The sequence below is a fragment of the Gymnoscopelus braueri genome (genome assembly GCF_963280865.1).
Source record: "Gymnoscopelus braueri genome assembly, chromosome: 18".
NCBI lineage: Eukaryota > Metazoa > Chordata > Actinopteri > Myctophiformes > Myctophidae > Gymnoscopelus > Gymnoscopelus braueri.
In genome coordinates this window covers 35,529,331-35,545,164 of record NC_137618.1, presented here as the reverse complement: position 1 = coordinate 35,545,164, position 15,834 = coordinate 35,529,331, and the positions used below count along the sequence as shown (strand labels likewise).

At 42.1% G+C, this 15,834-nt stretch overlaps 1 protein-coding gene across 9 annotated transcripts in view; it reads left to right on the top strand.

Annotated features, from left to right (window-relative positions):
* Positions 1 to 15,834, top strand: part of rbms1b (RNA binding motif, single stranded interacting protein 1b) — a 40,722-nt gene that overhangs the window by 16,012 nt on the left and 8,876 nt on the right. For all 9 annotated transcript variants that reach the window (XM_080456607.1, XM_080456605.1, XM_080456601.1 and 6 more), the window contains exons 3-4: positions 6,660 to 6,718; positions 9,889 to 9,980. In XM_080456607.1, coding sequence (XP_080312733.1) covers positions 6,660 to 6,718; positions 9,889 to 9,980 — 151 coding nt within the window. The remainder of the gene's footprint in view (positions 1 to 6,659; positions 6,719 to 9,888; positions 9,981 to 15,834) is intronic.

Below are 15,834 nucleotides of genomic sequence, written 5' to 3'. Positions count from 1 at the left end.
TCTATGCTTGTTAGCCCTTAAGTAGTCAATAATGCATGAGAGGCCATAGTATATTGTTGTTTATACCAGTGATTCTCAACCTTTTTTATTTCAAAGACCCCCAGTTTTATATGCAATAGACCACGGACCCCCATATGATACGCTTTTTCTATCTCTGGGACCCCAATCTTGAGTTACAGACCTGTAAGGGTCCATTTGGTTCTTACATGCTGAGGACCCCCTGGAACCCATAAAAGCACCCCTGGGGGTCCCCGGACCCCACCTTGAGAACCACCGTCTTATACCACAACTATGAGTGTTGTTGGCACAACAAGAAGCAAACTACTTTAGCTGTGGTATAATCTTAGATTGCACCCTCAAGTGTATTATTGCTTTTATTATAACATGATTGCCAGTGTTTAGTACCAAGATTCACCACAAAAAACGTTACTGTTACTAACTAAACCCTACCATGCATACCTTATCAGTGGGTTATTGTGGTTATACAACAAAGATCTTCATTGTGTTACTAGTAATGGGTATTCCATTTCAACAGTGTTATAACCAGTTCATAGCTTTCCATATGGGTTTAAATGGGATTATTCTATTAGAATATAGATATAGATATAAAATAGCTTCACTGGGAATGGTGAAGCAGTAGTGCTGTAACTTAGCCCTGCTCTGATGGATTGCACCACGCAACTTGATTTCACCCTTACAAAAAAAAGGCTGGTGTACACCTAAGGTTCTGTCATTGTCACCATTTTCACAAGGTGACTTGAAAATGCTTCAAATTTAAAACAAGGTGTGCATAGTTGAGCTGTGTCATTCATTTTCAGATGACCCATTGAGCTATATTATAACTGGAGAGGGAAAAGTCACCACTCACTCATTTGAATGAAACTCGCTCAACCAGCGCATACTGGGTTTGGTCATCAACTTGATGACAATAGAGAATGCGCATCACAAAATACCTCCAATGATTGAGCCTGTGAGTCAAGCCCACTGGTCGAGCCATGAATTTTCTTCCAGGTTGTGGGTCCAAGCTTGCAGTACCAGCGTTGGTCACTTGTCAACTTTTGCTTCAACCAGCAAAAGATCCTGGGGGGCTTGAGATGACCTCCGGTCCTTGGCCTACTTGACCTTTGCATCATATTGCTCTCGCTGACTTTATTTCCTGGGGTGATAACAACCTCTTGGACTTCAATTTGTGTAAAACCAAGGAACTGTTCATTAATATTAGACGTAACAGAGATGCAGCCAAAGAGTGCATCATACACAATGAAAGTGTGTACTGGAAATTGTCCCTTTTTACAAATTGGGTACTATTTTTTGCGTCAATCTTAAATTATTCAATGTGAACACTGTTATTGTGAAGCAGGGGCAACATAAAATTCACCTTCTACGGAAACTGATACTACTTTCTGTCTATCAGACATTCATTAGAGCATATATGAGTCAATAATGGACCTTCTATGGAAGCTAAATTCAGAGTCTTCTGAGCTTTTCTTTTATCTGCTAGTTTCACATCCTCACAGTAAAAGATAGAAGCAGATGGATCAGTATTGTCAAAATCTGTCTAAGATTATCGGAGTGTAACAAAGACATGCAAGTTCTTTAATTAAACAAATCCTCCGGAAAGCTGCAAGCATTTTTCTCCTGGACATGTTTTAGCAAGTGAACATAAAATCTCTGTTGTTTTGTTTTACCCACTTGTAAAACTAACCGCCATTCGTTCATCCCCTTGGCAGTATGACTTCTAAATGCCCTGTAGTTTTTTTTCTTATTATTTTTTTTTATGTCTATTTCTTATCATATTTCTACCGTGTTACTTTTGGGGATGTTTGATCACTTTTATACTTTGTTGTCCATAGAATAGCAAAAATAGCTGATCTACAAGCTCATAACAGGTCACCTTGCGACCTGTTGGATAGGAGTATTTTTTGCCTATAATGACATGGTCAAAATAGGGAGGGACGCCAGGGATAAAGTGGTTAAGATAGTTTTATTCCACATTTAGCTCCTTGGAGTATTTGTTTGTATGAAGTTTGTTGTATGTTACTGTGTTTCTCTGTTACAAGCTGCTCAAAATTAATTGCCCCTAGTGGGATTAAAAAACTTGTTTGAAGATATAGCAGATATTGAGATAAAGATCTAATGACACTTTTTCTGTGGTTTCAAACTAAAGCAACCTAATTCTCCCCTGAGGGATCAATAAAGTATCAACCTTCATGGGCTGTGATTTTATTATAAGGCTGGTCCAAATGCCATTTTTTACACTTCAAAGCATTGTTGTAAATTTCCCATAAAATGTTAAACGTAATTGTATATATTTTGAAAGCTTTCATGTTAGTACAATTTAGTTTTGTGTTCTTCAAGACATATATGTGCATTTCTTTTTCTTTTCAAACAAAGTATTTAATTGAACTGGAACGGATTGGAACACAATTTAATAAAGCCCCTTTCCCATTGGACAAAAAAACCTACAAAAACACCCACATCTGGCTTTTGTCTTAACTGAGGATTACATAGATTAAATAAACAAGGTAAAACATTATAAAACAAAGTGCTTGTGGAACAAGTGTTTTTAAAAGATTCTTAAAACAGTCAACTGAGGGAAGAGCGTTGCATAGCGTTGGAGCAACTACTGCGGAAGTCACCCTTCCGTTTTGAGTCTGGTTTTAGGAACAACCAGAAGATCTGAAAGATCTCACATTTTGAAGTGGCTAATGGCTTCAATATTACTGCGATGTAAAGAGGGGACAGTCCATGTATTCCTTTGTAGGTAAATGATCAATCAATCAATCAAAAATCAATTCTGTAAACAAAAGTTAGCCAGCAAAATATAGAGTTATACATATCGTGCTCTACGGCATTTGTGAGAAGTCTGGCGGCCTGAAAGAAACAGGATTGAGTGACCTTTTTCACAAAGGGGGCCTCAAAGTTCATGCGGTGGTGAAAAAAGACACCCAGGTTTTTGTTTATGTCTGTCACATTTGAGGCTAAATGAGCAATGAACAGCCAAATTGTGTCAGAGATGCTCTCAGGACCTATGATAAGGATCAACATTTTTCTGGATTTAGCTGAAGGAAGTTCTGTGACATCCAGTTATTTATACCAGCTAAACATAACATTAAAATGTAGTCTCCTCTTCCATCCATCTCTTCACTGAGACTGTGGCATCATTTCCAGAGGAGGACCCTCTACACTGATTCCAGTCAAATCTTCAACTGTGTGCTTTATTTGTTCTCTTTCATAGTTTCATTTGGTTAATATAATTGGAATTATTTTGGCCATTGTGTAGTTTCAAAACTAATTTGCTGAAACACACGTGCGTTCTCCTATGAATGCTGCTATAGCACCAGAGCTACAATCAGCTCACAAGAGTAGTCAGGTTTGTTTTTACAGATGGCAGGGTTTGCTAATTTTGGTTCACTGTTTTGGTCGTACCACAACAATTGTTTGCATTCACACAAATGCTCCCAATCATATTTTCAGTTTGCACAGATTACATTTCAGGTGCATATGGGAATAAAATGGTCGCAATTTCAAGGCCTGCATATGGTTCAACTTGTGTTCATTTGTGGCCCCCCTATGAGCAGAAGAGGCGCTTTTGGAGTTGCGCTCTATAGAGGCCCCTCAACATGTGATATCAATTTGGGGGTGATTGCATGTTGCGTTAATGATATATGTTTTTTGTGCCTGGTTCACAATTGCTTTAAAGGACGACTTCACCCATTTCCAACCTATCTTCATACAATTGGTCGTCACTAATGCTCATTATAATATGGTACCATTTTTCTCTACTCGTTCTGTGTCTCAGAGGAGGGCTGTGAACAGTTCAGAAACCAGAAATCCAAGCTAATAGAAACTGCAGGCTTTCTATTCCTGGAAAGTTAGCATGCTATAATGGAAGCCGTTGCACACAAACAGACAGACGGACGGCAATGTGAGCCCATCTACCAAGTCGTGACAATTGGACCAATTGGTTTTTGAATTATGTCCAATTTTGTGAAAGGACACATGGCACTATCCACTCCCCAACAACATTTGCTTTCTAAGAAGCTGTATCCATTGTTAAGGCCTTGGGATGAAAATGTCTTTGCCTCAGGTGTTTGCCTATGAAGAAGACAACGACACAAAGGCTGACTTGCTAGACTGACTGAGCCAAACACTGATCATCAGTGGTTTCACCGGGAATCAATAAACATGAAGGGAATAGTAACAGGATCCCTCAGAGGAACTGTAACAGGATAAAGGCTGAGAGGAGACAGCAGGTGAAATGGGAGTGTATTGTTCTCGCTGTCAGGGACGACATTCTAGCCGATTCAAGTTGCTGATGTTAGGCTGACAGCACCAAGGAGCTCAGTTGCAAGGTGACAGACTGTGAGGGGAAGTTCATAGAGCACCAGAGTTCCATGTGAAAACCCTCGAGAGGATGGATCAGGACATAATAGCAACATGTTTTAAATATCATATAAATCTAAATTAATCTACAATTAAAGACCATTGTATAGCGCCATTCACACTGAGCACAATAACTATTACTATAACACCTATTCTCTCAGGCATCTGGCAACTAACTAGTTGTTTGTTTGTTTGTTTTGTTTGGTTAACTTGTTTGTTTTTTTTGTTGGTTGTTGGTTGTTTTTTTATGTAAAGCGTCTTTGGGGTTCATGAAAGGCGCGATATAAATTCAAGCTATTATTATTATATTATTACAATAGTTATGTGAGCATCCACACTAATGTATGATACATTCTGTAACCATTGGCACCAAACGCGCTGCACAGTCCAGCTCTATCAGAGCCCACACAGGGGGATCTCTGAGTGCCGAAAGACACATGCAATATGATATATGGATAATCTGACTCTGATTATTAACTATAAGGAGGTGAGATAGTTGTACCCTACCAGAGGTAATGACAGTTAGCCTACCAGCTAGCATTAGCTTCATAATAGCCTCCTCTACATTACTAGCAAAACTTTCAGAGGGTGAGTGACAGATTGCGTCCTAGATGTCCGATGGATTTTGAATGGCTGTCAATGCTTCTATCGTTCATAAAATCGCGCTGAAAGTGATCCAAATGATTTTGTCCATGAATATAGTTGTAATTGTAGTTGTGGACGCTGCCATCCATATGAGTTAGAACGATTTTTAAAACAATATATTTATAGTTATCGTCATCGTTGTCGTGCTTGGTGTGAATGGCCCTTATAGCTATATTTTTTTCAAGGGATGAAAGCAGCGAGTGTGAAGTGTGTTTTTGCAGCTGCTCTCTGACTGTGCATAACAGGGCAGTAGTTGCAGACAGTATGAGAATTGAAATGCTAAAAGAATCACAAAGCACTGGGAGTTGAGCTGTGTCCTTGCACTCTCCCTATCCCAGATTAAAGATGGGGTGTTGTAATCCCCTGCCTTCAATTCCCCTGCCCCCTGCTCTCAACGTTCCCGTTTCACACCCCAGATAATGCACTGATTGGTGTTGGGAGGGGGCAGTGCTGGTCTACTTGTGGTGCTGGGGGTTGCCTGGTCGGCTAGAGGTGATTTCAGTGATTGATTAATTTGGAGTCAATTAGTGGAAACCCTTCATCCACCCGGCTCTTAACGCAGTGGAGCACAGTGTAAGGTCACGCCAGCCTAGAGAGTCAAACACACACACACACACACACACACACACACACACACACACACACACACACACACACACACACACACACACACACACACACACACACACACACAGTATAAGGGAGAAAAACCCAGAGGCCTTTCTCACAATTTGTATGATGGCTCACATAGACATGCAATTTAATTAAATATCAAGCCACAGCCATATAATTTGTTGCACAGACAAACATGTGAGCCCGTCCCTGGGACAATCAGACGCACATCAAACGTGGCAGGATCCTGGTGTAACCTATCTGCCCCTCTGTGTCTCAAGATGGAGGTCTCATTGTCATCCAGTGGCCACTAGCTAACTTCCCTGCCAGGTCACAACTCTGCTGTCCACCCTCAGTCAATTCACTCGTTAATCATCGGTCCCCATGGCATATCTCTCTACATAGGGTCCTCATTTGCTGTTATCGAGGCCTGACTGCCTGTTTCTAAATGTGTCAGTGTGGGTATTGGGAAGAGACATTGGCATATGTGGCTGCCTTGCTTTGCACTCCATAAACATGTTGTGTTGTGTTCAGCTAGTGTTTTGCGTTCCGTATAGGGAGCTTTGTACTGAACAAAAGTGGAGTGTGTTTGGAGGTCAGTATGGGATTCATTTGTCAGACAGGATACCACAGAGCTGTGAGAACACAGGATGTAGCTGGGGAATGCGGGTTTCATTTAGTTTTTACGACCATACAATACAGCTCTGGATCCTTGTGTACTTCAACTGGTTTAAATGTCAATATTTAGTTGTTGTACTTGCTTGTTTTTGTACTTTCACATTCTATAGGCCTGTCATAGGTTTTGTTTGGCTAAAGGGCTAGGTCTGTCTAACTTTGCAGTGCACTGACGTGGTGGAGAATTTCAACTCCACATGGAAACCACTTCCTGTTTCTCATACTTTTTCAATGATGTCATAAATTCTTGCACAAGCCCTGCTCTTTGTCGTTTCTAGCTGGCTTCGTCCTTCTAGTGCATAATCCAGCTAACAATAGCTTCCTTTCTGTTCCTTCTCTAGGTATGGCAAAATTGTGTCAACAAAGGCTATTCTGGACAAGGCTACGAACAAATGCAAAGGTGTGTGAGCGTGTCTTTCATTTTCCAACATGAGTTACATTTCAACCATTGTATTTTCTGTATGTTCTCTATATGCTCGCAAATCAAGTCATAGCCATTTCAGGACCTCCAGGCCTAAGCACTTAAGCTGGTATAACCGAACATTGTAATGTTCAGATTTATAAAGACACTACTTTCACATCTTATATGAAACAGCCACAATGGATATTTACAAAATAACGGTTATGCTTATTTTGGGAAATGTATGTTAGTTCCAAACTATAATATATATATCATATTTTGTTCTTGTTTTGAACATGTTTGTTAAAAGGTTAATGCTAGGCCAAGGAGTACAAAGTATTAAACCTCAGGTTTCCCTACGTTTGAGAGGAGCTGCTACTTGATCCCATGGACATCCTGGAATTGAGCAGGGTTAAACTAGGCTACGTTAACGGTACAATAAACCTTCACAGACACACCAAAAAGATGTGAGTTGGTCTGACTCTGGATAGGCATAGTAAAATGTCCCCTCAATACATAACTATCCCTTTTCTATGTAATAAAAAGCCTTCTCATGAACAGCCATGAAAGAGATTCTGCCGACATCTGACTGAACTGGAACATCAAGAGTGTTACACTGTATGGCTGAAATCTCTAGACCGTCACCGTGTGATATGACACATAATCCCCCTAATGCCATTATTTTATATTACAGACAATGGACAATGTTGCGAAATGACTAATAAAGCTTTGCTGTAGGCCCCTTATTCATTCAGTGGGTTTGGCAGCACTGTAAAAGAAAGGAACTCTGCCTTGCTTAAGTCATTCACCAGCAATGTGGTTGTCTCAGAAGGGACGGGCAAATCAGGAAACAGACAGACGTGCTGGTAAAACGCTGCCACCCAGCTCATGTTATTTTAAGCCTCAACCCTTGACTCTTGGCCTGTCACTGCTGTGGGTAGGTCCCACACAAAGAGACAACATTCCCAGCTCCTCCCCCCTCTGTTGAGTGATAGGTCCCTGGCTCCGATCCAGTCCCTTTCAACTGGTCCATCTTTTAGTAAAGAGGGCCTTACTGATTCTGTCCAGTGCATGATGACATTAGGTGAGCACTTTGACTCTCCCCTCTGTATATTTGCAGATTCCAGTTAACCCATTAAGACCTGAGGCGATTCTTTAAAAAAAAAAAAAATAATAATCACGATTTTTCAAAAATAGCAGATCTACAAGCTCATAGCGCGGCACTCGGTGCCGCGCTATGAGCTTGTATATCTGCTATTTTTGAATAGCCAAAGAAATCTTTGCGTTCCAGGTCTTTAATGGGTTAAGTGAAGGCTCTCAGTGAAAGGACACACTGTTAAGACTTGTAAAGCTAGAGTTTTACTTCTAAATCTCAGATTTGATAGATACTAGTACTAGTTTAAGAATTACGTTTTATAAGAGGTAAGATTCAATTTTGTGGCCCTTTTCACAGTTTGATGTGCTGTGTAGGAGTACTGGTGCATTCACCGTCAATGAGCTCAGGGAGGTTAAATATAGCAGCCATAGTAGAGGCCTGGGACCACTGGTCCTCCCTGTTTGTACCCCCCTGAGGACAAAGAGCTGACCTGAGCCCTGAACGTCACTGTTGCTATCTGCAGTCTCAGCACTTTCCTGCCTCTACAGTACATGCACGCTCGCACACACACACACACACACACACGCACGCACACACACACATGCACAGATACACATATTATATCATGGCATGTACATGCACACAGTTTAGACTCAGATTTGTGCATATATGCATGAAGACATCCAAACACACAATAATTCACAAATAAGCATGCAGACCATCATATACAGTACGTATATATACAGTACGTATATATATTCAAAAAACGACATACATACATACATGTGCGTGCGTGCACACACACACACACACACACACACACACACACACACACACACACACACACACACGTGTATATATATATATATATATATATATATATACACACACACATATAAATAATATATACGTATAAAGATAATATTAACCAACCAGCAACCGACCGGATGTGTCCAAGGGTTTTGGCTCGTCTCGTAGCAACACGGTGAAACCGCATCTAACCTTCAATTAACCAGGAAGTCACACTGAGGTTAAAAATCTTTTACAAGCGAGACCTGGCTACACAGTATAAAAAAGACAACAGCAAGCAAAAACAACAACAACAAGTGTTCAACAATTACACAAACTAATGATGAAATGCAATGAAACATCTAACAGTACAGCAGAGCATTAGAACTACAGGTACTTAGTATCTGTAGGCCTACTTATCTGCCTTTTTAAATCTGGTAATGAAATAAAGTGTTCCAGTTCTATGACCCTGGACCTTGATAGTAGGCTACAAGCTCATCTTGCCTGCCTCAGTTCCAACAGCAGGTACCGTTCAATGCAACCACTTTTGAGAGCCTACGTTAATACAAAAATAAAAGGGACAAAAATAAAAACATAGCATTTATGTACATAGGGCCAGGCAACTTACCAAGGATAGCTTTATAAATACAAATCTACCAATATTCCATCTTGGCAAAGGATTGCCAGTCAACTCTACAGAAAGCAGTGATGGTGCTATGTTAAGAAATTGTAATGAATCATAAAGCTGAATGATACAGGGGGTCGAATGTAGCTAAAGTATAGGAACAACAAACTTATAAACAGTATCACCATAGTCAAGCTGAGAAAGAAAAATTCCAGCAGCTAATCTTTTCCTAGCAGACACACAAAAACAAGACAAAACTCAATGTAAGCTTTTTTGCAACGCGTTCAATGTAATGTTTTGTCTAGTCAAATTGTGGTGTATTATGTTTTGTGTATGTATATTTATATGTTTTCTTATTAATATTTATAATATTTGGGATTTATAGAGCGCTTTTCAAGATACCCAAAGTCAAAGACAAAACAAAACAACTTTATTAAAACAAAATAACTGTTGCTTTAAATGTTATTAGGTATGCTGCTACAGTGTCTGAGGTGCTGAACAAAAATACGTTTTTACTCTAATATTCCTGTACACAAGATGTAACAATAAAGACCACACCACCTTGCACCTTGAACCTGAAAGTATTTGTAGCTGTAGTCAACACATTCAATAGTAATGCCTCGCAGTGTGCTGTAACATTTGTGCTTCTCTGTGCTACAGGTTATGGCTTTGTGGACTTCGACAGCCCTTCCGCAGCTCAGAAAGCTGTTGCTGCCCTGAAGACCAGTGGTGTCCAAGCTCAGATGGCGAAGGTGAGGATACACTTTCAGCCTAATCCTGATATAACACCCACACATACCTGGCCCCGTTGCACTGTTTCTTCCTCTAATCTGGTCGGCCAGGCAACTAAAACCTGATACTCATGGTAATACATAGCAGGACAGGAATCTGCCTGAGTGTGGTGCACATGTGCCACTGGCACTGCACCCCCAGTTACTCTGAGGTCACCGCTTGAAACAAGTCTGAGGCATGTGCTGAAGCAATCTGTGTGTGTGTGTGAGTGTGTGTGTGTGTGTGTGTGTGTGTGTGTGGGTGTGGGTGTGGGTGTGGGTGTGTGTGTGTGTGTGTGTGTGTGTGTGTGTGTGTGTGTGTGTGTGTGTGTGTGTGTGTGTGTGTGTGTGTGGGGGGGGGGGGTGTGTGGGGGTGTGTGTGTGTGTGTGTTTCCATGGGCGCAGAGGGTGGGTGGGAGACTTGTAGCCTATATTCATTAAGTGTGGATCTATTTGCAGCTAGTCACTTGTTTTTCTTATGCATAGTGTGCAGTGTGCATTGCTACAAGTGTGTCTGTGTAATGTGTGCGTGCATATGCATATGTCATGGTCCCTAAACGCACACTGTCAGCTGAGAGCTCCCAGGCGGGCTTTGGACGGGCTCCAGGAGTGAGTGGCGCCGACAAGCAGACTATGGGGTGGAGAGGCCGGTGATGCACTGTGCTGACAACAGGGTGACGTGCTAGAGAAGGAATCCACCCTGGGGATGTGTGTCTAAGCCTCTCCAGGAACAGAAACCAGTCTATCTGTCCCATCCAAAGCACCTTTAACACATTTAGGACCTCTCGTTAGAGGACTTTTGTTTCTTTTCACTTTGGTATTTGGTATCTGGATCTAGTCCAGACAATGCCACGAGATGCAGACCTGTCAAAAACAAAGTGGAGGACTCTGTCTACTAAGATTACAACATAGTAACAAAGTGCAACTATCTTTTGTTGGTTTAGAACAGTTTTCGGAGTACAGTGAGTACCTTTTATTCTAAAGATGACCAGATGGTAGTTTGTCTTGTATGTGCAACTGTCCAACACAGCTGACAGTTGTTATTACTTTTACAATGCACAATACAGATATAACGTGAAGTGAAAGTTTGTGAATTTCACATTTTCATATTTATAATGCACCAGAAACTAAGGGCTAAAAATCTCAAATAGAACTTAACTAAGGGTATTTGGCTAACTGAAATTGTAGCAGTAACATTAGTGATATTGGTTCCCACACTGCAATAAACAAGAACACTCTGGCTTCAGCTCCTCGTCTGGGAATCCCTGGAACTTCTTAACATGCCTCTGTGCAGTGTGTACCTTTTTTAATTAAAACGGGGCTGCTTTGAGGAGAAGGCCTAAGGTTAGGTTAAGCTTTGCATTGTGTGAGGTAAATGCCTTTATGCGGTCGGAGTCTTGCAGTCCTGCTTTCTTCTCATTATTGCAGTGACTTGTTTGGTCTTGATGGACTTCACTGACAAAGGTCCCTTTTCCTTAAAGTGTTTTCTCTGTGCCTTGGCACCATTCAATAGGCATTCACTCATTATTATTTCAAAGCCAGGTGGGCGGGAAAGAAGCAGATAAGAGTTTCCTGTCTTTTCACCTTCTGTTATTTTGATGGATAAAAAAAAAAGGCCTCTTGGTACTTGATGTCTTTTCCTTCCCTGAATACACCCACGAGTGAATTCACATTTATATTCTGTAGGCAAACTCTTATAAGGATAATTAAAGAATAGAGAGATTATTTTTTTATGGTGCGTTTGCATAGCGCAGTTTTTCGCAAAGTGCTTTTGAATGTGCATTTCAACATTCACCATGGAAACCATGCAAGGCACCAGCCTGCTAATCGGGAGCAATTAGGGGTTAAATGTCTTGCTCAAGAAGAACAGTTTGACGTTGGAACCTTCCGATTCCAAAGATGGCCTCTCTACCGCCTGAACGACTGCCGCTCCTTTCTTATTTAAACAATAAAAATGTCTTCCCAAGCAGCTTTAAGAATGATAGTAACCGACATTGTGTTATTCGCAGGAATGATAGTCACGTACTACCAGTAACATTGTGTGTGTGTGTGTGTGTGTGTGTGTGTGTGTGTGTGTGTGTGTGTGTGTGTGTGTGTGTGTGTGTGTGTGTGTGTGTGTGTGTGTGTGTGTGTGTGTGCACGTGCACGCGTGCGTACGTGTGTAACCAATAGCATACACAGTAGTAGTGCTTTTCAACCTTTTTCATATCAAGGTCCATTATTTATTCAGCATTTGAGCCACGGACCACTATTTGATGAGATCTCAGATCCAAAACTTTGAATATTTTGTTATCGTTGGATGAGATTTTGTCCACAATTCCATGCTGTATTGATGTTGGTACCAATAGGAGAGATAACAGGCAAACGTTGATCAAAATAACAATTCTTCTACATTCTCTAATTATGTAGACTTGTAAATTAAGCCATGCAGATGTTTAACAATAATTTAACTCTTGAGAGCGTAAAATGAAACCAAATGGACTTGTAAGGGTCCATTTGGTTTCATTTTACGCTCTCAAGAGTTAAAGATCTAATAAGGGTCCATTTCGTTACCAACTCTCCATCATTTAGCTGGGGACCACCTGGAACCCCCTCAAGGACCACTGGTGGTCCCCGGACCACTGGTTGAGAACCACTGGCATATAGCATGTGGAAGGCATCTTTTCCACTACATGCCAGGGTTTTTAGAGCGTACAAGCCCATCTCATCCACCCTCCCTCTCTGAGGTTAGACACGCGTTACCTCCCCCTCCATCTGAGAAGCACGCCTTAGTCACATGACAGTTAATGACTGACTGGTTGGCTGGTGACCCCATTCAGCAGCACAAACAGATGTCTTATCTTGCTGCCAAATTTCTGTCCCTACGTTGCTCCACACACACACACACACACACACACACACACACACACAGGAATGGATTTCTTTTCTCTGTCTTAATTCCTCTCAGATGATGAAGAAGTCAGTTGTGCAGCAGGAGAAAGTCTATTCTGGTTGACTCATCAGTAAAACATGTGATCATTCACCCACTTTAAATGAAAGACAATTGAGATGACATGGAATAGTGTCCATGTGACAATTACCTTTTCTATGGAAGGTAGAACAATATTCTCAAAAAGGAAAGCCCCTTGTCATTAACAATTTATCAGTGGCCTCTTTGGGGTGCCATTTTAGTGGCAGTTAACAGGATGAATGCGTTACCCTGAGCGTCTAAGAGGAAAACTATAAAGGCCAAAGTGGGGAGGCAGCGTTTTTGCCCTTGGAATATAAATTGTGCCTTTGTGTGTACATTGGTTTGTGTGTCCTGAGTGAGTGTGTGTGTGTGTGTGTGTGTGTGTGTGTGTGTGTGTGTGTGTGTGTGTGTGTGTGTGTGTGTGTGTGTGTGTGTGTGTGTGTAGTGTGTGTAGTGTGTGTGTGTGTGTGTGTGTGTGTGTGTGTGTGTGTGTGTGTGTGTGTGTGTGTGTGTGTGTGTGTGCGCACGCAAAAGCGTGTCTACACATATGTATAATAGGTGGCAAGCAGTGAGTGATGCTTGTGATATTCCGCCTCCCTCCTCTCAGAGCTCTTCAGAGTTATTAGAGCAGCACAGGACCACCGAGCGCAAATACGTCTCTCCCTCCCTCTCTCCTTCCTTACCTTATCCCTCCTTCCGTCTCTGTCACCTCGGCACCAATCCCTCTGATTGAACACCTTACTGTTGGTGCCGTGCCGAGGGGCTGGGGAGCCCGTTCCTTGTCCCCGACCCCCGACACCCTCCTCTCTCCCCTAATAGTGAGATGTTGATTTTTCTGTCAGCGTATTACTTTAGTAATCCAATCCATCCCTGTAGCCGGCACTGAATGCGGCAGGACGCTGATGAATATTAATGGCGAGCGGCCGCTCCCCGGGGACCCGTAGCCGTGTCTTATGTTTCTGCTGATGCTATTGAAATACAGGAAGAAATCAGCTGATGTGGGGCCTCACGCAGCCGTGGGCTGCATGCAAATCTCCCCTCATCTCTATTCATGCTGACCCTGTATTAGTGACCCCCACATAGCAGAGACGGTGGGGAAGAAAAAGGGAAACGGAGACATCATATAGAGCTTATCGCATGAAAATCAGTTTTTTACTGCAAGCGAGGAAAATGTATACTTCGTACAACAAAGTATACTTTATGCTTTAGGCCCCTTCATTGATGTCCTTGATGAAAGCGTAGCCCCTGCTAGGGTGGAATTGTTTCTTATGGTGTCTTTGCCAATAAATAGACGGGAAGTGCCTTGTGCGCGACCTTTTGATGATTGGCCGATTGACAGCACGTGACCTCTGCTAATAAATAGACGGGAAATAAAAGTGACGTGTGCGCGACCTTTTGATGATTGGCCGATTGACAGCACGTGACCTTATCTGCCGGAAACCTCGTCCGCTGGAACAAGGCTGCAGCCAGCGGGCAGAACAGAAATCGATAGGTCACCACATTCTGCGCAACACTCAGGTGCCTTTCCCACCTACAGTCCTCTAAAAAGCTCTGGTCGGATCAAGAACCTGACACGCGCTCGAACAGGCCGGTCAGAGAGCATTTCTAGGGAAAATCACTTCATTGCCTTAGTCACTGGAGGAAGTGGGGGGAATGCAAATCTTTTGCCACTATTTTCTGTCTCTCGAACAGTTCGTTCAGCCTTCTTTCCCCTTCCTCAGTTGTACAATGGCGTCTTGTAAACACTCTACTCCAGCCTCAGAGCACTCCATGGAGGAACACTACACAACGGATATTTATTTGAACCAGAATACACTAGACTTAGTAAAAGACATTAGATGTTTACTGGTCTTAGATACAATATTTTACTCTAGTTTGAAGATCAAATAATGTGGCATCAACTGGTTGTCTTCAATTCGCTGTGTAAAGAATGGGGAAAACAATACATGCAGAGCCTGGAATAGGCTACAGGCTGATTTGTTCCATTCTGTGGATTTTCCTGTTCACAAACTGTATAGAAAAGGCAGAGAAGCCTGTGGCATATGATTTATTCCAATAATTTCTTATTCCATATGTAGTGTCAGCTTGCCTCACCTTTACTCGTCTCTACTGAACACATTTCTGCCAATAATGTCACTGTGTGTAGCAATAAATCGAACATTTTCTTGTATTTATTTCTCTTTTTGTCTCTTTGTGTTATGCTAGATGTTGTAAATGAGAAATCAATGTTGAGCAATTGCATGGCCTATTTCTTGCCTTAATGATTTTGATGGGCGTTACTGGTTAAAATCGTGATTGTTACTTTCCAGGTAGCACTGGCGTTATCGTTAGCTTAGCCATGGCTGTTTCTAAAGGATGAGCAATAATAACAGGACCTATTTCATCCCACGGGGGAACTTCAGTTTTCAGTTTCACCCAGCCAACAGATGAGCACGGGGGCTGCTGGAGCCGGGAATCGAACCAGGGACCTATTGCTTCTCAGGCAGGCTCTCTACCCCATTCAGCTATGGCCGCCCATAGCACCCCTGTGGGTAGGAGGTACTGCTTGGGGGGTCCGAGTTGCAAATGGAAACACAAAGGTAAAATGAGTAGAGTGTTGAGTTGGGACGAGTAAGGGGGGGATGAGCTGATACTACATATGGAAAGACACCACAAGTACCGTACCTGATACCAGGTACTAATAGAAAGGCAACAAATGAGGGTGTAGATGTGGCGTGGCGAGCCGGGACTATGCATTGGAAAGGGCCCAATAGTGTTGTTGAAACACCGTGAAAACCCCACCCTGTTCCTCCTATGTTCACTCTGCGTTATACCGAGAGGCTGACGTGAACGTGACACTGCATTGGAATGTTGGTATGTTTCCATGTGTGTTCTGAGCACTTCCTA